We start from the raw sequence: 23957 nt of genomic DNA, 5'->3' as shown, positions 1-23957 counted from the left end.
AGTGAATGAGGGGCGGGGCTGAGCCCGGATCTCCCTCATTGGCTGAAACTCTGCATTATTTTGAAAGCAGATTTGTCTCAAACACCAGGAGAAAACTGGACCTTTCTGTTTGTGGCTTTAAACAGATGAAACCCTGTGGGTGTGGAGCAAACAGGTAGGGGCTGGTTTAGCTCACTGGGCTAAATCGCTGGTTTTAAAGCAGACCAAGCAGGCCAGCAGCACGGTTCGATTCCCGTACCAGCCTCCCCGGACAGGCGCCGGAATGTGGCGACTAGGGGCTTTTCAAAGTGACTTCATTGAAGCCTACTCGTGACAATAAGCGATTTTCATTTCATTCATTTCAACATTTGTTACTGAAATGTGGCAGCAGGATGGAATAATTCACAAGCAATTTAAGGGCTGAGTTAACTGGGTAGAAAGCACATGTCACCATTAAGGCAGCACGGTAGCATTGTGGATAGCACAATTGCTTCACAGCTCCAGGGTCCCAGGTTTGATTCCGGCTTGGGTCACTGTCTGTGCGGAGTCTGCACGTTCTCCCCGTGTGTGCATGGGTTTCCTCCGGGTGCTCTGGTTTCCTCCCACAGTCCAAAGATGTACAGGTTAGGTGGATTGACCATGATAAATTGCCCTTAGTGTCCAAAATTGCCCTTAGTGTTGGGTGGGGATACTGGGTTATGGGGATAGGGTGGAGGTGTTGACCTTGGGTAGGGTGCTCTTTTCAAGAGCCGGTGCAGACTCGATGGGCCAAATGGCCTCCTTCTGCACTGTAAATTCTATGATAATCTATGATTAGAACAGGGATAGTCCCTGGTTTCAATAAATTGTCTCTGGTTTCAATAAATTATCCGGCAGAAAGGTTAGGACAGGTGAGGAAGGTTAACAAGACCAAAGGAAGTGGGAAAAACTCAGGTGCTCTGCCAGCATCTACCACGAGAGAAACAGAGTTAATGTTTCGAGACATGGAACCTTCGTCCGAACAGAGGAAGAAATTCAATACCGTTAATACTAATTCTGTATAGCATGCAAGAATTAATACTTTTCACTGTACACTAATACATGTGACAATAATAAATCAAATCATCATTCAGAAAAGCACAGGTGATAAATAAGGAACTGATCTTAAAGACAATCTCTTGTAGTTCGTCTGGAGGGGGATATGAGGAATCAGTTTTAATGGGGTTTTACATTTGTTCATGGGATGTGCACATTACTGGCTAGACCAGCATTCATTGGCCACCCCAAATTGTCCTTGAGGTGATGGGGGCTGCCTTCTTGAAGTGAAAATTTGAGGTTACTATCAGATCAGCCATGATCTTATTAAATGGCAGGGCAGAGTTGAGGGGCTGAATGACCTACTTCTGCTCCTATGTTTGTATATTCACCCATTGCTGTTGGCAAGACCAATGTAAATATTTAAAATGGAGGCCAGAGGTGTGTTGGAGGCACACAAGGAATTTGTGAACTATCTGAGGATAATAGTGAGGGGAAAGGCAGCGACCTGGAAAGCAGCAGACACTTCATGTTGCTCCAGAAGTGGCGTCTGATTGTGCAGATGTCAGGTATGACACAGCACACGGTCAGTCTGTGGATTGGATTTGTTTATTGTCACGTGTACCGAGGTACAGAGAAAAGTATTTTTCTACGAGCAGCTCAACAGATCATTAAGTATATGAAAAAAAGAGAAAAAAAAGAAAATATATCATAGGGCAACACAAGGTATACAATGTAAATACATAAGTCCTGGCATCAGGTGAAGCATACAGGCATGTAGTACTAATCAGGTCAGTCCATAAGAGGGTAATTTATGAGTCTGGTAACAGCGGGGAAGAAGCTGTTTTTGAGTCTGTTCGTGCGTGTTCTCAGACTTTTGTAACTCCTGCCAGATGGAATAGTTGGAAGAGTGAGTAAGCTGGGTGGGAGGGATCTTTAATTATGCTGCCCGCTTTCCCCAGGCAGCGGGAGGTGTAGATAGAGTCAATGAATGGGAGGCAGGTTTGTGTGATGGACTGGGCTGTCTTCACGACTCTCTGACATTTTTTGCTGTCTTGGGCCGAGCAAGGCCCTGTAAAATTGCGGCAAGACCTCCCTGCCCCTGTACATAAATCCTCTCGCTAAGAAGTCCAACAGACTCATTTGCTTCTTTACTGCCTGCTGTATCTGCAATGCTTACCGTCAGTGACTGGTGTACAAGGACACCCAGGTCTCGTTGCAGATTCTCCTCTCTTAATTTATAGCCACCCAGAAATGTTCTACCTTCCTGTTTTTCCTACCAAACCTCACAATTATCCAAACTATACGAATCTGCCATTCATTCGCCCACTCACTCAACTTGTCCAGATCAAACTGAAGGATCTCTGCATCCTCCTCACAGCTCACCCTCCCACACAACTTGTGTCATCTGCAAATTTGGAGATATTACATTTTGTTCCCTCATCTAAATCATTAATGTATATTGTGAATAGATGGGGTCCTAGCACCGATCCCTGCGGTACCCCACTGGTCACTGCCTGCCACTCGATAAAATACCTATTTATTCCTACTCTTTGTTTCCTGACTGCCAGCCAGTTTTCTATCTATCTGAATACACTACCCAATCCCATGCGTTTTAATGTTACACACTAATCTCTTATTTGGCCTTTGTTGAAAGCCTTCTGAAAGTCAAAAAAAACCACATCTACTGGCTTCCCCTAATCAACTCTACTAGTTGCATCCTCAAAGAATTCCAGTAGATTTCTCAAGGATGAATTCCCATTCATAAATCCATGCTGACTGTCTGATACTGCCACTGTAAGAAGTCTTACACCAGGTTAAAGTTCAAAAGGTTTGTTTCAAACACTAGCTTTTGGAGCACTGCTCCTTCCTCAGGTGAGGCCAAACCTGTTGGACTTTAACCTGGTGTTCTAAGACTTCTCACTGTGCTCACACCAGTCCAACTCCGGCATCTCCACATCATGGCCAGTGTCACTGACTGTGAATCACTTTGGAATGTTCTGAGGGTGTGAAAGCTGCTAAATAAATACAGGAACTTTCACCTTCACCTATATCCACAGGGGAGTTCTCCTGATGCAGTGTGACCAACATTTGTGTTTCAACTAACACCCAAAAAACACTGGATTAAGGGGCAGCACGGTGGTGCAGTGGTTAGCACAGCTGCCTCATGGCACCGAGATCACAGGTTCGATCTCGGCTCTGGGTCACTGTCCTTCTGGAGTTTGCACATTCTCCCCAAGTTTGCGTGGGTTTCGCCCCCACAACCCAAAGTGTGCAGTCTAGGTGGATCGGTCATGCTAAATTGTTCCTAAATTGGGAAAAAATTTAATTGGGTGCTCGAAATGTTTTTTTTTTAAAACATTGGATTAATCAGTCACTGGTCTGCTTGCTGTTTGTGAAATCTTAGTTTGCACAAACTGACTGTGGTGAAACAATAACAACTTGTATTATATAACACAATTAATGTAATAAAACATCCCAGAGTGTTTCAGCTAACATGGGGAAAGTAGGCGGTCAGCAGTTTAGTCAGAGTGGGATTGAGGGAGAAGGCAGGTCTCATGGAGAAGATACTGAAGGAGCTAAAAGATAGGAGAGAAACTGGATGATGATGCGAGTTCGGGACTTGCACAAGCCAGAACTTTAAGGAGGCAGTTTGATCCCGTGGCAGGGAGGGAAGCAGCAGAGGCAGCTGATCGGATTTACTCAATCTCAGTGACAAAGAAGCTCCACAAGCTCCTCACACTTCTTGTTGGAGGCGAGGATGGAAGAGACAGGGCAGAGGGAGAGCACATATTTCATAAGTTCATGAAAATGAAAAATGAAAATCGCTTATTGTCACGAGTAGGCTTCAATGAAGTTACTGTGAAAAGCCCCTAGTCGCCACATTCCGGCGCCTGTCCGGGGAGGCTGGTACGGGAATCGAACCGTGCTGCTGGCCTGCTTTATAAGCCAGCGATTTAGCCTTGTGAGCTAAACCAGCCCCTAAAATGTAAATCGCTTTATTGTCATGAGTAGGCTTCAATGAAGTTACTGTGAAAAGTCCCTAGTCGCCACATTCCGGCGCCTGTCTGGGGAGGCTGGTACGGGAATCGAACCGTGCTGCTGGCCTGCTTGGTCTGCTTTAAAAGCCAGCGATTTAGCCCAGTGAGCTAAACCAGCCCCATAAGATATATATCATAAGATATAGGAGCAGAATTAAGCCATTTGGCCCACTGGGTCTGCTCCGCCATTTGATCATGGCCGATCTTATCCCGGCCGTAACTCCACCGTGCTGCCCATTCTCCAAAACCCATCACCAATTGAAAATTTGTCTAACTGTTTATTCACTGTCCCAGCATCCACCGCACTCTGAGGTAGCGAATTGCATTTCACAACCCTTTAGGAGAAGTAGTTTCCCTTCAAATCTGTTTTAAATTTGCTACCTCTTATCCTAAGACTCTGACTTCTCATTCTAGAATGCCCCACAAGTGGAAGCATCCGCTACAAAAGGAACAAACTTCTATGAGAGTTATTGAAATAACTTGTATGAGAGTTATTGAAATATTCAGCACACTGTGTATTGAAAATAAAGCGGATTGATTCTTCAAAGAGAAATATTTTAAAATATAAATTTAGAGTACCCAATTATTTTTTCCAAAAGGCAATTTAGCATGACCAATTCACCTACCGTGCACAGCTTTGGGTTGGGGTGGGAGGAGACCCACACAGACACGGGGAGAATGTGCAAACTCCTCACGGACAGTGACCCAAAGCCAGGATCTAACCTGGGACCTTGGTGCCCTGAGGCAGCAGTGCTAACCGCTGCACCACATTGCTGCCCCGTTATACAGAAAATCAATCATTCTAATCGGGTTGGCCTTTATTAACATTAGCAGAAACAGACTCAATGAACATGGTTCAATCCTGGATGTGATTAACAACAAAATCCAGTCACTGTGGCTACTTGTGAATTCGCTGGTGACTCAGCAGGGTGGAGGGCTGGGTGAATTTCTTCCCACACTGGGAACAGGAGAATAGCCTCTCCCCAGTGTGGACTCGCCTATGTTTCTGCAGGGTGGATGAATCAATAAATCCCTTCCCACACACAGTGCAGGTGAATGGCCTCTCCCCAGTGTGAATCCGCTGGTGAACAGTAAGTTGAGAAGCTCGTCTGAACCCAGTCCCACAGTCAGAGCACCTGAACGGCCTCTCGTCGGTGTGAGCACGCTGATGGAGCATCAGGTTCCCAGCACTTTTATAGCATTTGCCGCAATCTGGACATTTAAAAGGTCTCTCGCCAGTGTGAACTCGTTGGTGTTTCAGCAGCATGAATGAGTGTTTGAATTTCTTCCCACACACTGAGCAGGTGAACGGCTTCTCCCCAGTGTGAACGCGCTGGTGTGCAATGAGTTCAGAAGATCGCCTGAACCCAGTCCCACAGTCAGAGCACCTGAACGGTCTCTCATCGGTGTGAACACGTTGATGGGATATCAATTCCCAGGAACTTTTAAAGCACTTCCAGCAGTCTGGACATGGGAACGGCCTCTCTCCAGTGTGAACACGCTGATGACGTATTCGCTTCAGGGAACCTTTATAACACTTCTCACAGTCTGGGCATTTGAACGGTTTTGCGTCTGTGTGAACCTGCTGGTGTCTCTGTAGGTGCTGAGATCGAGTAAATCCCTTCCCACATTCAGAGCAGGCGAATGGCCTCTCCCCTGTGTGAACTCGCTGGTGTCGCAGCAGTCCTGATGATTCAGTGAATCCCTTCCCACACTCTGAGCAGGGGAAAGGCCTCTCCCCAGTGTGAACTCGCTGGTGTGTCTGCAGGCTGGATACCCGAGTGAATCTCTTCCCACACTTTGAGCAATTGAACGGTCTCTCTCCAGTGTGAATTCGCTGATGTACAGTGAGGTCAGACGATCGCCTGAACCCAGTCCCACAGTGAGAGCACCTGAACGGTCTCTTGCCAGTGTGAATTTGTTGATGGGGCATCAATTCCCAGGAACTTTTGACGCAGATGAATGGTTTCTCCGCTGTGTGAACCTGCTGGTGTGCAATGAGATCAGGTGATGAATTTAACCTCTTTCTACAGGATTTGCAGTTGGGGCATCTGAAAAGTCTCTCTCCGGTGTGAACTCGCTGGTGTCTCTGCAGGGTGAATGACCGAGTAAATCCCTTCCCACACTCAGCTCGGGAAGTGGTCTCTCCCTTCTGTTACTGCACCGATGAATTTCCAGCAGAGAGAGAGATCCGAATTCCTCCTCACAGTCCCCACGTTTCCACCATTTCTCAAAACATCTGATGATATTGAGATCCTGACGTGATGTTTGGTTTAAGTTTTCCACCCACAAATCTTCTTCTTTTAATGCCCTGTGAAATTGATTTAAAACAGAAAAAGGAAGTGAGAGAGAGCCCACAAAAACTCAAAGGCAGGTTGAGTTGAGTTGAATCAATCTGGTCATTTGTGGGGCCGGCACTGGGAAAAAGTGACCATGAAAACTGCTGGATTGTTGTAAAAACCACAACTGGTTCATTAATGTCCTTCAGGGAAGGGAACCTGCCACCCAGTCTGGGCCCACACAAAACTCTGACCTCTACTGGATCATAAGAAATAGGAGCAGCGGTAGACCATTCGGCCCATCGGGTCTGCTCTGTTAATTAATACGATCATAGATGGCTTTGGTCTATTCACATCATCACCAAGACCGCCTATTTCTGCCTCAGTTAAATCACTCACCTCCACTCTGCTGCTGAAACCATCACACATTCTTTTGTTACCTCGAAATTTAATAATCCTAAAGCACTCCCACATTCAACCTCCTGTATTCTGGAGGTCATCAAAATCTCTGCTGCCCATGTGCTTAGTCACACCAAGTCGTGTTGCACCCCTACAAAGGCGATTAAGAAATCACTCCATCCTTGGTGTCCATTCCCCAGCTTCCAAGCCTATAAACTCTGGAATGTCCTCCTTAATCCTCTCCCCCCTATCTTCCTTTCCTACTTTAAAATATTCCGTAAATTCTATATCCTGGGCCAAACCTTTGACAATCTGTCCTCATGTGTCCCTACATACTTCTGCAGCAAATGTTGCTTTATAAAACTCCTACGAAACACCTTGGAATGTTCCATTGCAATAATGGTATGATATAAACACACATTGTTATTGTATGAGACAAATATCGCTGTTCCTTCAACATTGTTGCATGAATAACCTGTAACTACCTATCGAACAGCATTGTGGGAGCAACTTCTGCAGCGGTTCAAGGAGGTCAGATATCAACTTCTGCACAGGTAACTGGGGATAGGGAATATTTGCTGCTGGTCTTGTTAGTGAAAGCACAGGGGAGTGGGACGAGCTGCTTTGCTCTGGCAGAGAACTGGCACTAACAAGAAGGCTAAACAGTCTCCTTCTGTAATGTAATCATTCAATGATTCTACGACTTAACGAAAAAGAGCCAAACATTGGAAGCCAGGTACTAACTTCTGGAATGCATGCCAACTGCCCCAAATAAAGATGGCGCAGCACATGGGCCCTGCTGCCTATTGCCCCCAATAAAGATGGCGGCCGCGCTGCTCACTGTTGTGGAAAGATGGCGGCTGCAACATCGGTCCCAACAAAGGGCCTCGATGTTCTTATTTGCGGTTGAGGCCTTCGTCCGGTGTTTATGAAACTTTCCATTCCTGCACCGGGTGTTTATGAAGCCTCCCTCCTCACACAGCGGCTCCATTTAACCTCACTCACCCGCTATCTCCAATTATTTTTTGCTCTGCCTGCAGCTCCAACAGATTCCGCCCGATCACTTCCAACACCCGCACTGCGCATGCTCCAGTGAGAGAGACACTGCGCCTGCGCAAATACTTCTATACTGAAGATGGGGCATAATTTACTCTCGGTAAATGCTGGGTAACTGCATCTCCATGGGCAAGCCGCATTGTCCAATATAAAATCATCCGTCACCGATTAGGATTTCAGAGATAGATATAAAAAAAATTAAGTAAGCTGATACAGCATCCCAGTGAATGGGATCCGCTCCATAGTTCTAGCCTGGATTTGATTAAAAGCAGTAAAAAACAAATGTCAGATGCCAACTCATTTGAACCTTAGCAGATAATGTGAACAGATGTCTCTCTTCTCACAAAGAGAATATTAAATCGTCGCCTTCGCACTCATAAGCAGTGACTGTATATTAATTGCTTTGGACTTTCAAAGCTCAAGTGTTAACAGGTAGAGAAATGGAATAAATCTATTTGCATATATGAAGTTCCATCGTTAAACAAAAGCAAAATACTGCAGATACAATAAATATGAAATGCAAATAGAAAATGATGCAAATACTTCAGAATTTGTGCAACTTCCAGGTCAAAACTTGAATTGAAGTGATGTGTCACAGCTTTAGCATGTAGAAATTGGTGGGCATTAAGATGATTCACAGCAATGGCATCTGCAGTAAATGCAACACCAGGAATGTCAGCTCAGGGTTGAGCTGTAGCCTGAACTATAGAAATTAAACTGCATTGGGGAAGCAGAAAGTTTCCTGGATAATTTTATCCAGAAAGTCTTAAATTACATAATTTATGATTTAGTGTCTAGTCAGGGTTAGGAGGATCATAGAATCCTACAGGAGGCTATTTGGCCCATTGAGTCTGCACTGCCGCTCTGAAAGAGAATAATACCTCTGCCCAAATCCCACACTATCCCCGTAATCCCACCTAGGGCCAATTTAGCATAGCCAATCCACATAACATGCACATCTGGGACTGATTTAGCATAGTGGGCTAAACAGCTGGTTTGTAATGCAGGACAAGGCAGCAGCATGGGTTCAATTCCTGTACCGGCCTCCCCGAACAGGTGCCAGAATGTGGCGACTAGGTGCTTTTCATAGTAACTTCACTGAAGCGGACTTGTGAGAATAAGTGATTATTATTATAATTATTATCTTTGGATTGTGAGAGGAAACCAAAGTACCATGCAGACATGGGGAGAAAGTGTAAACTCCACACAGACAGGCACCTGAGTTCAGAATCGAACCCAGGTGCCTGGCAGTGTGAGGCAGCTATGCTAACCACTGTGCCACCATGTGACCGCACTAGGCATACTCCAGTAAGAGAGGCACTGCACCTGTACAACGACATTTGTAGTAATGATAAGGCATATTCACCTTCTTGGTGAATGCTGGGTAACCGTATCATTGTGGGTTGTGATTACTAGTGAAGCAGGAATGTGTATCTAGAAGGTCATGATGTGGAGATGCCGGCGTTGGACTGGGGTGAGCACAGTAAGAAGTCTTACAACACCAGGTTAAAGTCCAACAGGTTTGTTTCAAACACGAGCTTTCGGAGCACGGCTCCTTCTTCAGGTGAAGAAGGAGCCGTGCTCCGAAAGCTCGTGTTTGAAACAAACCTGTTGGACTTTAACCTGGTGTTGTAAGACTTCTTACTATCTAGAAGGTAGCACTGGAGGAGTTTGCAATTGTCCAACAAGTTCAAACTTCTTGAAAGTTTTGTGGACAGCAGCATGATGGAGGAACAAACTAACCACAGTACCAAGTTCCAGGTGAGAGTAAAACGAAATGCAGTAGCTAAGAGTGTGAGCCCCGTTGTGCAGCCTGCCTGATAATAGAGTCATAGAGGTCTATAGCACAGAAAAGTCCCTTCCACCCTTCACATCTGCATTGGTCAAAAATAACCATCAAAGTATACTAATCCCATTTTCCGGCAATTATATGATTTAAGTACATTTTAAAATGTACTCATGGGATGTTTCCATTGCTGATAGGGTATCCCTGAGGACATCACATTGCTGTGGATCTGGAGTCACATGTAGGCCAGATCAAGTGAGGGTGGCAGATTTCCTTCTTTAAAGAGGATTAGTGAACCAGTACGACAATCATTCCAGGGTCATTCTTAAACTTTTAGTAACAGATTTTATTGAATTCAAATTTCACCAAATGCCTTAGTGGGTTTCGAACACTGGTCCCCAGAACATTACCATGGGGCCCCTGCATTATGAATCCAGGAACAATTCCACTGGCCACTGCCTCACCGAATGGCCTCCTTCTGCACTGTAGGGATTCTATGATAAATGTTCTGACCGTGAGAAGAGCTTTAAAACTACAAGGGACCTGCTGATGCACCAGCGAACCCCCAGCCAGGAGAAACGTCCTTCCTGCATCCACCCTGTCCAACGCTAGATTCGCCTTTGCTGTGACCTCTGTTTGTCCCTGGCATTGTTCTAGTTTCACCTTGGCTGTGACCTCTGTTTGTTCCTGACATTTCTCTAGATTCACCTTGGCTGTGACCTCTGTTTGTTCCTGACATTTCTCTAGATTCACCTTGGCTGTGACCTCTGTTTGTCCCTGGCATTGCGCTCGATTCTCGGGCAGCACGGTGGCGCAGTGGGCTAGCACTGCTGTCTCACGGCGCCGAGGTCCCAGGTTTGATCCCGGCTCTGGGTCACTGTCCATTGGAGTTCGCACATTCTTCCCGTGTTTGCGTGGGTTTCGCCCCCACAACCCAAAGATGTGCAGGATAGGTGGATTGGCCAGGCTAAATTGCCCCTGAATTGGAAACAAAATCGAATTGGGTACTCTAAATTGAAAAAAGAAATGCTCTTGATTCTCCTTGTCTATGACCTCTGTTTGCCCCAGGCATTGTTCAAGATTCTCCTTGGCAATAACCTCTGTTTTTCCAGAGCATTGCTCTAGATACTCCTTGGCTGTAACCTCTGTTTGTCCCTGGCATGGTTCTAGATTCTCCTTGGCTATAACCTCTATTTGTCTTTGATTTGATTTATTATTGTCACATGTATTAGTATACAGTGGAAAGTATTGTTTCTTACATGCTGTACAAACAATGCATACCGTACATAGGGAAGGAAGGAGAGACTGCCTCAAACTTTAGTATCTTTTTCCTGACAGAAGAAGGTGGAAGTCCTTGGCATTGTTCTAGATTCAGCTTGGCTATGACCTCTGTTTGTCAGGTATATGCTGCCCTTGCCCTTCTCGATCATAGCAGTCATGGGTTTTGGAAAGTGCTGTCGAAGGAGCCTTGGTGAGTTCCTGCAGAGCATCTTGTAGATGGTACACACTGCTGCCACTCTGTGTCAGTGGTGGAGGAAGTGAATATTTGTGGGAGGGGTGCCAATCAAATGGCTGCTTTGTCCTGGATGGCGGCGAGTTTCTTGAGTGCAGTTGGAGCTGCACTCATCCAGGGAAGTAATGAGTATTCCATCACACTAATGACTTGTGCCTTGTAGATGGTGGGCAGGCTTTGGGGAGTCAGGAGGTGAGTTACCCACCGCAGGATTCCTAGCCTCTGGCTTGTTTTTGTAGCCACAGTATTTATATGGCTAGTCCAGTTCAGTTTGTGATCAATGGTGACCCCCAGGATGTTGATTGTGGTGGATTCAGTGATAGTAATGCCATTGAATGTCAAGGGGCAATTGTTTGATTCTTACTTATGGCCGATGATCATTGCCCGGCATTTCTGTGGTGCGAATGTTGTTTGCCATTTGTCAGCCCAAGCTTGTATATTGCCCAGGTCTTGCTGCATTTGGACAAGGTTTGCTTCAGTGTCTGAGGAGTGGTGAATGTGCTGAATATTGTGCAGTCACCCACAAACATTCCCACTTCTGACCTTATGATGAAGGCAGATCATTGATGAAGCAGCTGAAGAGGGTTGGGCCTAGGACACTCTCCTGAGGAACTCCTGCAGTGATGTCCCGAGACTGAGATGACTGACCTCCAACCATCACACCATCTTCCTTTGTGCCAGGTATGACTCCAACCAGCAGAGAGCAGGTTATTGCTAAGTAGGTGCCGCTTCATAACGCTGTTGATGACCCCTTCCATCACTTTACTGATGAGATTAAGACTAGACTGATTTGGTGGCAATTGGCTGGGTTGGATTTGTCCTTTTTGTGCACAGGACACGCCTGGGCAATTTTCCACCCATAATAATAAGTAGTCTGACATTAACACTGCAATGAAGTTACTGTGAAAAGCCACCAGTCGCCACACTCCGGCGCCTATTCAGGTACACAGAGGGAGAATTCAGAATGTCCAAATGACCTAACAGCACATCTTTTGGAACTTAAGCAAGGAAACTGGAGCACCCGGAATAAACCCACGCAGCAATGGGGAGAACATGCAGACTCTGCACAGATAGTGACCCAAGCCAGGAATCGAACCTGAGACCCTGGTGCTGTAAAGCAACAGTGCTACCCTCCAGTTGCCGGGTAGATGCCAGTGTTCTAGCTTTATAAGAACAGCTTGGTTAGGGGTATGGCATAAGTCTTCAGTTTATTGCCAGAATGATGTCTCTGCGGTATCCACTGCCTTCAGCCATTTCTTGACATTACATGAGGTGAAACAAATTGGCTGAAGAGTGGCATCTGTGATCTTGGGGACCTCTGGAGGAGACCAAGCCGGATCACCCACTCGGCACTTTTGGCTGAAGATTATTGTGAATGTTTCAGCCTTGTCTTTTGCAGAAATGTGCTGGGTTCCTCCAATATTGAGGATGGGGATATTTGTGGAGCCTCCTCCTCCGGTGAGTTGTTTAATTGCACCACAATTCAAGATTCGATGTCGTAGGACTGCAGATCTTAGATCTGATATGTTGGAAGACCTTCTCCATTCACCTTTTGCCCTGATGAAGGAACTGCGCTCTGAAAGCTAGTGACTCCAACTAAACCTGTTGGACTTTAACCTGGTGTTGTAAGACTTCTTACTGTGCCCACCCCAGTCCAACGCTGGCATCTCCAATTCTGATATATCAGATCGATATTGTTGTGACAGTGCCGCCTGGCATGTGTAATTGGATTGAATGTCCAAAGAGCCAGCACAGGGATAAAGAGCTGCATGATTTCCATCTATAATGGAATGAACAATCAATATCAGGGAATAGAGAGAAAAAGAGAGGGATAGCAATGATTCTGGGACAGGGACCAGTCCAAATAGAATCCGGGGAGATGAAAGCACGGTAGCATGGTGGTTAGCATAAATGCTTCACAGCTCCAGGGTCCCAGGTTCGATTCCCAGCTGGGTCACTGTCTGTGTGGAGTCTGCACGTCCTCCCCGTGTGTGCATGGGTTTCCTCCGGGTGCTCCGGTTTCCTCCCACAGACCAAAGATGTGCGGGTTAGGTGGATTGGCCATGATAAATTGCCCGTAGTGTCCTAATAGTAAAGTTAAGGGGGGGAGTTGTTGGGTTACGGGTATAGGGTGGATACGTGGGTTTGAGTGGGGTGATCATTGCTCGGCACAACATCGAGGGCCGAGGGGCCTGTTCTGTGCTGTACTGTTCTAAAGCAAGGTTGGAAACGTTTAAAAACCTCACCTTATTCCCAGAAATGAAATATAAGAGAGCACTGCGACGGAATGGTGGTGTGGTAGTTAGTACTGCTGCCTCATGGTTCCGAGATCCTGGGTTCAATCCCAGCCCCGGCTCTCATTCTTCCAGTGTCTGCATGGGTCGTATCCCCACATCCCAAGACTCTATGTAGGGTAAGTGGATTGGCCATGTTAAATTGCCCTTTAATTGGAAAAATGTATATATATATATATAAGCAAGCACCTATTCACAAAAATGGGTGTGATTTTTTTTTGAAAAGCAATTCATCCTAATTGGGTAACAAATGTATTTTCTCTGTAGTTTCATGGTTCAATGGCGCTGTAATTACCCAGTATTCCCTGCGTTTGTGCAAGTGCCCTACTCACGCCACAGGAGCCTACCGCGCAGGCGCAATGCTGGGCTGAATGTAGAGCATGCGCAGTGTCACTTTTCTCGGGGCCCTGTGAGTGCGGGAGACGCTTTTCTGAACTGGTGAGAGTCGGTGGGCCGGAGGGAGGAATTGAGCCGGGAGTCGGGGTGGGGAGGGAGCCGATGCTTCATAAATACCCAGTGCAGGTATCACAACCTCAATAGGAACCTGGAGGCCCCGGGTTTGTAACACCCAGGCTTTTCCCCAGGAACAGGCCCAGGTGACCGGCCGCCACCTTGGATCAGTGAGGAGTGAAGCGCATGCGCCGTTATGTGACGCAATAGTGAGGGCGGGGCCTCGGTTGCGGTGACCAGGGGAGAGTCTCCTTTGGGACCTTTCTGTTCTCAGAGCTGGATTCAGGTGGACGCAGAGGCGACACTGGTTCAGGTGGTGATGGACATCCTGGTGCAGCCTCAGCCACCGAGAGTAATTATGCAACATGTGGATTTGAAAGCGAGAAACATGCCCCAATTTGATGCATTTTTTTAATGAGGCATCGAGGTGTCGCTCAATTCTCAGCAACATTTGACACTGAGCCATACAGGGAGATATCAGAGTAGGTTAACAAAAGCTTGTATACAAGGTAGGTTTTAAGGAGATTCTGAAAATAGGAAAGTGAAGGAGTGAGCAGGAGAGGTTTAAGGAAGAATTTCCACAGCTTGGCTCTCAGGCAACTGAAAAAACAGGCACCAGTCATCGTCATTAATATTGCAAATGCTAAGTACAGCATTGTGGCGCAGTGGGTTAGCCCTGCTGCCTCACAGCGCCGAGGTCCCAGGTTCGATCCCGGCTCTGGGTCACTGTCTGTGTAGAACTTGCACATTCTCCCCGTGTTTGCTCAGGTTTCGCTCCCACAACCCATCTTTGGTGGATTGGCCACGCTAAATTGCCCTTTAATTGGAAAAAATGAATTGGGTACTCTGAATTTATTTTTTAAAAAGCAAAAAATATTGAGAATGCTCATGACCATAACATGTAAGACGTAGAGCAAAGTAGGCCATTCGGCCCATCGAGTCTGCCCTGCCTTTCCATGAAATGGTGGCTGATATGATATCCTCAATTCCACTTTCCCGTTTTATCCCCATAATTCCCTTGATCCCCTTTCTGATTAGCAATTGTCTATCTCAGTCTGAGTCCAGAATTAGATGAGAGTAAACATCTCAGTGGCTGGATGAGATGACAGAGATAGGGAGACACAACCCTGGAGGAAAAGGTGCTTCTTAAACGGGAAATTTTATAGGTCAGTAAGCCACTGGATTAACTCAATATTACAGGGGAGTTGAATGTGGGGGGTCATCTGAGGGTGTGTTAGGATAGTTGGGTCGAGTGGAGATAAAAGAATGGATTGGGTGGCACAAGTTGATAGCACTGTGGCTTCACAGCACCAGAGTCCGAGGTTCGATTCCCCGCTGGGTCACTGCCTGTGCGGAGTCTGCACGTTCTCCCCATGTCTACTTGGGTTTCCTCCGGGTGCTCCGGTTTCCTCCTACTGTCCCAAGATGTGCATGTTAGGTGGATTGGCCATGCAAAATTGCCCTTATTGTCCAAAAAGGTTAGATGGGGTTATTGGGTTACGGGGATAGGGTAGAAATAAGGGCTTAAGTGGGTCGGTGCAGACTCGATAGGCCGAATGGCCTCCTTCTGCACTCTATGTTCATGTCGGCCAAGGATGGCAGATTTTCTTTTCAGTTCATTCACGGGATGTGGGTGTCGCTGGCTGGGCCAGCATTCACTTCCCAGCCCTAATTGCCCTTGAACTGAGGGCATGTCAGAGCATTTTAAAGGTCAACCAGCTGACTGTGGATCTGGAGTCACATGTAGGCCAGACCAGGTAAGGATAGAAGATTTCCTTCACTGAAGGACAGGAGTGAACCAGATGGGTCATTATAACAATCAACAATTGGCTGAGCAAGCCACTCAGTTTAAGGGAAATTAGGGATGGGCAATAAATGTTGGCCCAGCCAGTGACTCCCACAAATCATAAAATATCACCCTGGAGTCTCCAGTCAGTCAATCCGGGAGAGTTGGCATCCGGTCCAGGCTCGCAGCGCATGCCATCGTGGTCATCAGTAGACTTCCAATGAATTAAAATGTTACCTTCTGCCTTGGTGAGATTCATGCCGGGGTCGCTAAAATCATTAGAACAGTAAAAAAGATTTTTGGGTCTCTGAAAAAAATAGTTGGCCCCTCAAGCCTGCTCCTACACACAAATTAGGAGTCGGCCCCTTGAGCCTGCTCCTTACGTACAAACATGGAGCCGGTCCCTCGAGCCTGCTCCTTACGCACAAACTAGGAGTCGGCCCCTCGAGCCTGCTCCTTACACACAGACTAGGAGTCGGTCCCTCAAGCCTGCTCCTTACATACAAACTAGGAGTCGGCCCCTCGAGCCTGCTCCTTACACACAAACTAGGAGTCGGCCCCTCGAGCCTGCTCCTTACATACAAACTAGGAGTCGGTCCCTCGAGCCTGCTCCTTGCACGTACAAACTAGGAGTCGGCCCCTCGAGCCTGCTCCTTACATACAAACTAGGAGTCGGCCTCTCGAGCCTGCTCCTTACACACAAACTGGGAGTCGGCCACTCGAGCCTGCTCCTTACATACAAACTAGGAGTCGGCCTCTCGAGCCTGCTCCTTACATACAAACTAGGAGTCGGCCACTCGAGCCTGCTCCTTACGCACAAACTAGGAGTCGGTCCCTCGAGCCTGCTCCATCATTCAAAAATTTTAACCTCAACTCCATATTCCTGCCGACCCCGATAATCTTTCACCCTCTTGCTTATCAAAAATCTATCCATCACTGCCTTAAAAATATTCAAAGACAGGGCAGCACGGTGGTGCAGTGGTTAGCACTGCTGCCTCACGGCGCCGAGGTTCAAGGTTCGATCAAGGCTCTGGGTCTCTGTCTGTGTGGAGTTTGCACATTAACCCTGTAGTTGTGCAGGTTTCATCCCCCACAACCCAAAGATGTACAGAGTAGGCGGGTTGGTGATGCTAAATTGCCCCTTAATTGTTAATAAATGAATTGGGCACTTCAAATTTTTTTTATTTTTTTTTAATATTTACGGAATCTGCTTCCACTGCATTTTCAGGACGGAAGTTCCAAAGTCATAGAATCCCGACAGTGCAGAAGGAGCCCATTCGGCCCATCAGGTCTGCACCAACCCTCTGAAAGAGCACCCCACCCAGGCCCACCCCATCCATGCCCACTCCATCCTCATAACCCTACCCAACACCCACGTCCTTGGAGATGAAGTGGCAATTTAGAAAGGCCAAATCCACCTAACCTGGCCAATCCACCTAACCCGGCCGATCCACTTAACCTGGCCGATCCACCTAACCTGGCCGATCCACCTAACCTGGCCGATCCACCTAACCTGGCCGATCCACCTAACCTGGCCGATCCACCTAACCTGGCCGATCCACCTAACCTGGCCGATCCACCTAACCTGGCCGATCCACCTAACCTGGCCGATCCACCTAACCTGGCCGATCCACCTAACCTGGCCGATCCACCTAACCTGCACATCTTTGAACTCTGTGAGGAATCCGGAGCACCCGGAGGAAACTCACACAGACACAGGGAGAACGTGCAAACTCCACACAGTCACCCAGGGCCGGAATTGAACCTGGGTCCCTGGTGCTGTGAGGCAGCAGTGCTAACCACTGTGCCACCTCCTGTCTACAACCCTCAAGAGAAAAAAATACCTTCATCTCCATCTGAAATGGGTGACCCCTTATTTTGCACCAGTGATGCCTTGTTCTAGATTCTCCCACAAGAGGAAACATCCTCTCCACATCCACCCTGTCAAAACCCCTCAGGATCTTGTATCGTTCAATCCAGGTTTTACCCAAAACTTTAAATCTGTGTCCTGACTGTTTGTACGATCAGTGAATGGAAACAGAGTTTCTCTGTCCACCTGATGGAAATCAGCCATAATCTTGTGTCCCTGAATCAAATCTCCCCTCAACCTCCTTTGCTGGAACCATTCTGGTAAATCTCCTCTGCACCTTCTCCAAGAACCTTCACATCCTTCCTGAAGAGTGGTGACCAGAGCTTTATAAAGATTCATAGAACAGAATTGGAGCCATAGAATTCCTACAGTGCAGAAGGAGGCCATTCGGCCCACCGAGTCTGCAGTGATTCTCTGAAAGGGCACCCTGTGTAGGCCCACACCCCTACCCTGTCCCTGTAACCTCATAGCCCCACCAGACCCGCACATCCCTGGACACTAAGGGACAATTTATCAAGGTCAATCCACCTAACTTTCCCTTCTTTGGACTGTTAGAGGAAACCTGAGCACCGGGTGGAAACCCACGCAGACATGGGGAGAAAGTGCAAACTCCACACACACAGTCACCAAGGCCGAAATTGAACCCGGGTCCCTAGCGCTCTGAGGCAGCAGTGCTAATAATCGTGCCACCAGAAGCATAGTTTTGGGATCAATATTACTGTTTATGAATAAAAGCAAATTGCTGCGGATGCTGGAATCTGAAGCCAAAGAGAAAATGCTGGAACATCTCAGCAGGTCTGGCAGCATCTGTAGGGAGAGAAAAGAGCTAACAAAGGACCATCTGGACTCAACATGAGATCTTTTCTCTCCCTACAGATGCTGCCAGACGTGCTGAGATGTTCCAGCATTATCTCTTCGGTTATTGTTTATGAAGCTCAAGATCGAATTTGCTTTGCCATCTATTCTCTTTAATATGACTTGTAGATGTACAAAATCCCTCTTCACCTCTTTCTCTCTCCTCCCAAAGAGGCCAGTTGGGTTTTTATAACAATCCAGCAGTTTTCATGGTCACTTTTTCCCAGTGCCGGCCCCACAAATGACCATATTCATTCAGCTCAATTTCACAACCTGCCTTTGTGTTTTTGTGGGTTCTCACTCACTCCCTATTTTCTGTTTTCAATCAGTTTCACAGGGAGTTCGAAGGGGAGGCTTCAAAGTCCGGAAACTCAAACCAAGCATCACATCAGGATCTGACAGAGCCCTCAATTTATCATATCCGGAATATCACCGGATTTTGAACATGGAAGGAAAAAGCATCGTTCACAGTGGGGAGAAACCGTACACATCATCAGGCCCCATGAGACAGAAATGCAGCCGCACTGAGGAGAAACCGTGGAAATGTGCGGACTGTGGGAAAGGATTCACTTACCCATCCAAGCTGGAAACTCATCGACGTGTTCACACTGGGGAGAGACCGTTCACCTGCTCCACGTGTGGGAAGGGATTCACTGAGTCATCCACACTGCGGAAACACCAGCGTGTTCACACTGGGGAGAGACCGTTCACCTGCATCGAGTGTGGGAAGGGATTCACTGACTCATCCACACTGCGGAAACACCAGCGTGTTCACACTGGGGAGAGACCGTTCACCTGCACCGAGTGTGGGAAGGGATTCACTCGGTCATCCCACCTGCTGATTCACCAGCGTGTTCACACTGGGGAGAGACCGTTCACCTGCTCCACGTGTGGTAAGGGATTCACTGAGTCATCCACACTGCGGAAACACCAGCGAGTTCACACTGGGGAGAGACAGTTCACCTGCATCGAGTGTGGGAAGGGATTCACTGACTCATCCACACTGCGGAAACACCAGCGTGTTCACACTGGGGAGAGACCGTTCACCTGCATCGAGTGTGGGAAGGGATTCACTGAGTCATCCACACTGCGGAAACACCAGCGTGTTCACACTGGGGAGAGACGATTCACCTGCTCCGTGTGTGGGAAGGGATTCACTCGGTCATCCCACCTGCTGATTCACCAGCGAGTTCACACTGGGGAGAGACCATTCACCTGCTTCGTGTGTGGGAAGGGATTCACTTGGTCATCCCACCTGCTGAGACACCAGCGGGTTCACACTGGGGAGAGACCATTCACCTGCTCCACGTGTGGGAAGGGATTCACTCAATCATCCAACCTGCTGAGTCACCAGCGAGTTCACACTGGGGAGAGACTGTTCTCCCGCATCGAGTGTGGGAAGGGATTCACTCAGTCATCCAACCTGCTGAGACATCACCGAGGCCACAAGTAACCACAGTGATTGGATTTTGCTGTGAACTCACATTCAGGACTGAACCATGTTCATTTGCGTCTCTTTCTGCTGATAACAAACTCCGGCCCATTTACAGGGGCTAATATTCTGGCTGAAAGTTAAATAATTAGAATTATGTTAAATTTAGTGTTGAAATGTTTTAATATCTCTGACACAAGTTAGTTCCTTTTGAAGTACTCTCGCTCTCCCCTCATTTCCAACAAGAAGTGTGAGGAGCTTGCGGAGCTTCTTTGTGACTGAGATTGAGTCAATCCGATCAGCTGCCTCTGCTGCTTCCCTCCCTTCCACGAGCCCACCGGACCGAACTGTCTCTAAATTTCATCCTTTTGACTTCTGGTGCCGGCCATAGAGTAGGAGGTCGCGCATTTGGGAGCTCCCGCTCGTGACGGACCTTTTGAACCTTTTCTCCCGATTTGTTTCGGAATTCTATTAGAAACATCGGTGGAGAGTGAGACAGTGAGGAGAAATCCCCACCAGTATGTGGAGCCGTGGACCAGAAACGGTCGTCCAAGAAGAAGGAAGTGCAGTGGGGGAGGGGGTGGTGAGCAGGTGGTAAGTTTGTTCAGGGGGGTTGGGATTCTTCTGCTGCTCAGAGTGGGGCGGAGGGGGAAGAGGGAGCTGCTCTGCTGACAGAGGAGAAACTGTTGCTGAGAGACAAAAGGGGAGGCCGAGGACAGTGGATGCCCGAAGGCGGGCCAATGGAGGTGAGGGACACGAGCTGGAGGCTGGCCTAAGAAGGGCGATCAGCACATGGAACGTTAGAGGGCTGAATGGGCTGGTTAAGAGGGCTCACATGTTCACACATTTGAAGGGATTGAAGGCGAACGTGGCAATGTTACAGGAGACACACCTGAGAGCAATAGATCAGACCAGATTGAGGAAGGGATGGGTCAGCCAAGTATTTCATTTCAGTGCTGGACTCTTAAGACTAGGGGGGTCGCTATCCTGATCAACAAACGGGTGGCATTTGAGGCAGGGAGAATAGTGGTGGACGTAGGGGCAAGTTCATCATGGTGAGTGGGGGGGGGGGGGTTGAGGTCAACGACAGGGAGGGTGCCAGCAGTAGCGAAGGAACTAAAGGGGTTCATAGAGTAAATTGGGGGGGGGGGGTAGACCCGTGGAGGTTCGGACGGCCAAGAGTGAAGGAATTTTCTTTTTTTCTCCCATGTGCACAAAGCGTACTGCCGGATCGACTTCTTTATTCTGAGCATGGTTCTGCTGGTGGGGGTGGTTGATACCAAATATTCGCCAATTGCTCTGTCGGACCATGCCCCACATTGGGTGGATTTACGGGTGAGTAAGGAGAGAGGGCAGCGCCCGCAATGGAGTTTGGGTGTGGGACTGTTAGCGGATGAGGGGGTGTGCAGGCGGGTGAGAGAATCTATCCAGAACTATTTGGAAATAAATGACACGGGGGATGTCTCGGCAGCAACGGTTTGGGAAGCGCTGAAGGCAGTGGTTAGGGGGGAGTTAATGTCGATACAGACCCATAGGGAAAAGGTGGAGCGAGCAGAGAGGGATAGGATAGTTGGGGAAATACTCCAGGTGGACAGGACATATCCGGAGGCCCCGGAGGCGGGGTTATTGAAGGAGTGGCAGGGGCTACAAATGGAGTTTGAGCTGTTATCTAGAGGGAAGGCGGAGGAGCAACTGAGGAAGGCGAGGGGGGAGCGGTATTCGAGTATGGTAAGAAGGCCAGTACGATGCTAGCACACGAGCTGAGGAAAAGGGAGGCGGCCAGGGAGCTTGGAAGAGTGAAGGACAGAGGTGGGAACCCGGTCTTGGACCCATCAGGGGTGAACGGGGTGTTTAAGGAGTTTTATAGCAAGTTATACGAGTCAGAACCCCAGCTAGGGTAGAGGGGATGAGGCAGTTTCTGGGTGAGTTGAAGTCCGAAGGAAGGACTGGTGGAGGAGTTGGGAGCCCCGATTGGAATTGAAGAAATAGTAGAAGGGCTGGGGGCCAGGCATTGGGTAAGGCCCCGGGACCGTACAGCTACCCAGTTGAATTTTATAAGAAGTTCTCGGAGATGCTGGGCCTGCTGCTGGTGAGGGTTTTTAATGAGGCAAGGGAGCAGGGTGCCCTTCCCCCAACAATGTCACAGGCCTCGATCCTGAACCGGGAGAAGGACCCTGAGCTATGTGGGTCATATAGGCCAATCTCCCTATTGAACGTGGATGCCAAACTGTTGGCCAGAATATTGGCCTCAAGGCTAGAGGGCTGTGTCCCTGAGGTGATAGGGGAAGACCAGACGGGGTTTGTGAAGGGCAGGCAACTTACGGCCAATGTCAGAAGGCTCTTAAACGTTATGAGAGGTGGGAGAGGGAAAGGTATCGGATATCTACAAAGAACTCATGGAGTCGGGGGAAACTCAGGTAGAGGAGCTAAAGGGCAAATGGGAAGAGGAGCTCTGGGGAGGGATAGAGGCAGGTCTGTGGGTGGATGCCTTGAGCAGAGTCAATACGTCCTCATCATGTGCCAGGCTCAGCCTGATACAATTTATGGTCGTTCACAGGGCAGACATTTAAAAAAAGATTTAGAGTATCCAATTTATTTTTTCCAATTAAAGGGCAATTTAGCGTGGCCAATCCACCTAGTCTACACATCTTGGGGTTCTGGGGGAGAAACCCACGCAAACACAGGCAGAATGTGCAAACTCCACACGGACAGTGACCCAGAGCCGGGATCGAACCTGGGACTTTGGCGCCGTGAGGCAGCGATTCTAACCACTGTGCCATCGTGCTGCCCCGTTCACCGGGCACACATGCTGGTGGCCTGGATGAGCAGGTTTTTTGGGTAGAGGAGAGGTGTGTGTGGGGGGGGGGGGGGGGGGACAGCTAGTCATGTCCATATGTTCTGGGCCTGCCTGAAGCTTGGGGGATTCTGGCAGGGTTTTACAGATGTCATGTCCACGGCCCTAAAAACACGGGTGGTGCCGAGTCCAGAGGTGCCGGATTTTGGAGTGTCGGCAGTCCAGGGGGCGAGAGAGGCTGATGTCTTGGCCTTTGCCTCCCTGGTAGCCCGGAGACGGATATTGCTGGCGTGGAGGGACTCGAAGCCCCTGGAATCAGAGAGCTGGGTTAGCGACGTGGCCGGATTTCTCAGACTTGAAAAATCAAGTTTGCCCTCAGAAGGTCAACGTTCGGGTTCATCAGGAGGTGGCAGCCGTTTGTCGACTTCTTTAGAGAAAATTAACTGTCAGCAGAGGCAAAAAACTTAAAGGGGGATAGTTAGGCTATTCTCTGTTGAGGGTAGGAGGGACTTGTTAGGGATGGAGATGATTTATGCACAATGTTTTATGTGGATTTGCATTGTTTACTGTTGTCACATTATTATAAAATTACAAAACCTTAACAAAATGTATTTTTAAAAAAAGCAACATCACCAAAATCAGATCATCTGCACATTGCCACATTGCTGTTTGTGGCATCTTGCTTTGTGGAAATTGGCTGCTGCATTTCCTATAACAGTGACGACACTTCAGAAGCACTTTGGGACATGCTGGGGTTGTGAAAGGCGCTACAGAAGTGTAAGTTTTAAATTGAAGATTGATGCTTTCTGATCCTTAATTGATTTCAGACATCCCCAATTAATAAATTTGCTTTGGTTCGGACAAGACTTTAACCAATTAAATCAAAGGCAGAATTCTGGACAGTAAATTTAAAAAGGAGTTTTTTAAAGAGAAGCTTTACTGACTGACTTGAAGACATTTACGTTTACAACTTCATGCAGGTGATCAGTCTGTGGAAGCGTAACCCTCCCTGGCTCTTCCTTTGACAGTAATTTCCTTGGAACCCGGCCTCGAGAGTCTTCAGTACTTGGCCAGCAAGGAAGACCTTCAGATCCTCTACTTTTACCCCCAAAGTGACCATTACCTCATGTCAGAGTTGGGCCTGTGGTAACATGACCATTGGTTAATTGGGTACCAGTTTAATTTAATTGGATCTTTAATTACTGACACCACCTTCTCTCATTACCTTTGACAGGAATACAATTGAACAGTTTCATACTATCCCTTTACCTGATTCTGTACAACCACTTATTCAAACAGTTTCAAATGTTGAGGCTAATCAGAGTTGGAAGGTCTCCCTTGCCGGTACATTTATCCTCATCGCACATTCTTTATATACACAGCGATTAAGCTTTTATATTTTTACAACA

At 47.8% G+C, this 23957-nt stretch overlaps 2 protein-coding genes across 2 annotated transcripts in view; one reads left to right on the top strand and one right to left on the bottom strand.

The window, feature by feature from the left end:
* The window catches only part of LOC119960839 (zinc finger protein 229-like), a 49594-nt gene that overhangs the window by 3309 nt on the left and 22328 nt on the right, over positions 1–23957 (top strand). Inside the window, exon 2 of the mRNA XM_038788426.1 lies at positions 18842–19771. Within this exon, the coding sequence (XP_038644354.1) occupies positions 18842–19771 (930 nt within the window). The remainder of the gene's footprint in view (positions 1–18841; positions 19772–23957) is intronic.
* On the bottom strand, positions 4835–8189 carry LOC119960844 (zinc finger protein 135-like). The gene is made up of 2 exons (XM_038788432.1): positions 7718–8189; positions 4835–6345 (listed from the first exon to the last, which is right to left on the bottom strand). Exon 2 carries the CDS (start codon positions 5965–5967, stop codon positions 4933–4935), a length of 1035 nt encoding a protein of 344 aa, XP_038644360.1. The 5' UTR covers positions 5968–6345; positions 7718–8189; the 3' UTR covers positions 4835–4932.

The sequence above is a fragment of the Scyliorhinus canicula genome, unplaced genomic scaffold (genome assembly GCF_902713615.1).
Source record: "Scyliorhinus canicula unplaced genomic scaffold, sScyCan1.1, whole genome shotgun sequence".
In the NCBI taxonomy this organism is placed as follows: Eukaryota; Metazoa; Chordata; class Chondrichthyes; order Carcharhiniformes; family Scyliorhinidae; genus Scyliorhinus; species Scyliorhinus canicula.
This window is presented reverse-complemented; position numbering and strand designations above follow the sequence as displayed.

What these genes read in the sequence shown, in the direction of transcription:
- LOC119960844 (XM_038788432.1), bottom strand. Translation starts at nt 5,967, where the DNA reads ATGCCCCATCAACAAATTCACACTGGCAAGAGACCGTTCAGGTGCTCT.